The sequence below is a fragment of the Pundamilia nyererei genome, unplaced genomic scaffold (assembly GCF_000239375.1).
Source record: "Pundamilia nyererei isolate P.nyererei 1_Seehausen unplaced genomic scaffold, PunNye1.0 scaffold00007, whole genome shotgun sequence".
Lineage (NCBI taxonomy): Eukaryota > Metazoa > Chordata > Actinopteri > Cichliformes > Cichlidae > Pundamilia > Pundamilia nyererei.
Window position 1 is genome coordinate 5,653,104 of NW_005187408.1, and position 1,446 is coordinate 5,654,549.

The window sequence follows — 1,446 nt, forward strand, 5'->3', positions numbered from 1 at the left end:
GTGACGTTTCATCACCTGGGATGTCTAGCAGAGTCCCTGCACCACGTTTGTATCTACATCTTAAATAGATATGCAACTTTTATCCCTCAGAAACAAACACAATGTGCAGCTTGAACACAGTCAGTTTCATGTGCTCGCGCATGCATTTGGCACAAAACAGGAAGAAGGATCTTAGAGTAGTTTCGGTAAATGAAAAGAGTTTATTTAATTTATTTATTTTAATCAACTTTATTGTAGCACTAAAGGTGTAATATAATACTGTTTTGTCAAGCTGCGGGGACACACTGGTTCACTATAAAGATAGTTTTTGCTATAATCTCGTAACACATGGATTCATATTCCCAATTGCTTCTGATTACATTTAACTGTGCCCTTAAAATCTTTAGACCCATTTTTACCATCTCATATTCAGACGTGTTCCTCCTCTGTGTAACCTCTCTGGCTTCAGTTATTGGACATGCAGCTTTTAATAGTTTGAGAAGTATATTAATTCACTGACGTTCTTTACACTTCTTTTTTATCTGCCTCAGATGAAATGTTTGGATATTAAATTAAGCATGGCAGGTGAACAGTGAAGCACGGGATCAAATAACATTTCCTGACACAAACCTCTCAGTCGTTTCCATTCCTCGCTGAGAGCCATTTTTAAATTGGTGCTGATAGATAGCCATTACTTCTTTGCAACACCTGCAGGCTTTCTCCCTGCTCCTGGCTCTGTGACCCAGCAAGTTAATGTTACCCTGACTGATATGTGCTAATATCCAATCACTGTCAGCTCCACTGGAGCAAAATATGGCTGATGGGGCTTTTACTGTTACAAATCCATTTACACTAACTGATGTTCCTCACAGACAGACAGACAGACAGACAGAGAGATAGACAGATAGATTTGATTTAACCATTAACATAACATAGAGTCATAAAATGGTATGTATAAGGATGTAGCTTCTGGGTTTGAGGCCTTAAACCTACATCATCTGGTTATAAAATAATTGGTTAATTATTAGAGACAAAAAGGATGTAAAGCAGACTTTAAACAGTTTTTTAAAATTTTGTTTTTAGGATATAAATAGCGTGACAAAAATAGCTCAGGGAAGACTGTAAACATCTCAAAATGTCACTGTTGTTCTTTGAGGGCTGCTTCTGTCTTATTAAGATGTTTTTAAACTCGCCTGTGGTTTGGCTTTAGGTTAAAACCTGGCCTCTTGTTCTGATTATTTGTATAATGTACACCTGTTTTATCTACACAAATGAATCAAAATATGGTAACAAATTATTAAAAACATGGGAATTATTTTATCTTCTGCACTTTTATTGTCAGATTTTGCACTCTGTGTAGTAAAATGTGACCTCGAAATATCTTTATGTTTCATCTACACCCACTCCTGAGCGTCACAGCTAAGCAAAGAGAGACCTGAGCTTTGTGCAGTGGTTAAAAAATGTAAT

At 36.6% G+C, this 1,446-nt stretch overlaps 1 protein-coding gene across 2 annotated transcripts in view; it reads left to right on the forward strand.

The window, feature by feature from the left end:
• vipr1b (vasoactive intestinal peptide receptor 1b) overlaps positions 1 to 1,446 on the forward strand; it is a 47,019-nt gene that overhangs the window by 19,911 nt on the left and 25,662 nt on the right. The window contains exon 1 of one of the 2 annotated variants that reach the window (XM_005722679.1): positions 17 to 45. The exons of the other annotated variant lie outside the window; for it this stretch is intronic. Coding sequence (XP_005722736.1) covers positions 21 to 45 — 25 coding nt within the window. The 5' untranslated portion in view covers positions 17 to 20. Of the gene's footprint in view, positions 1 to 16; positions 46 to 1,446 lie in introns of those variants that run through there. 2 annotated transcript variants of the gene reach the window in all.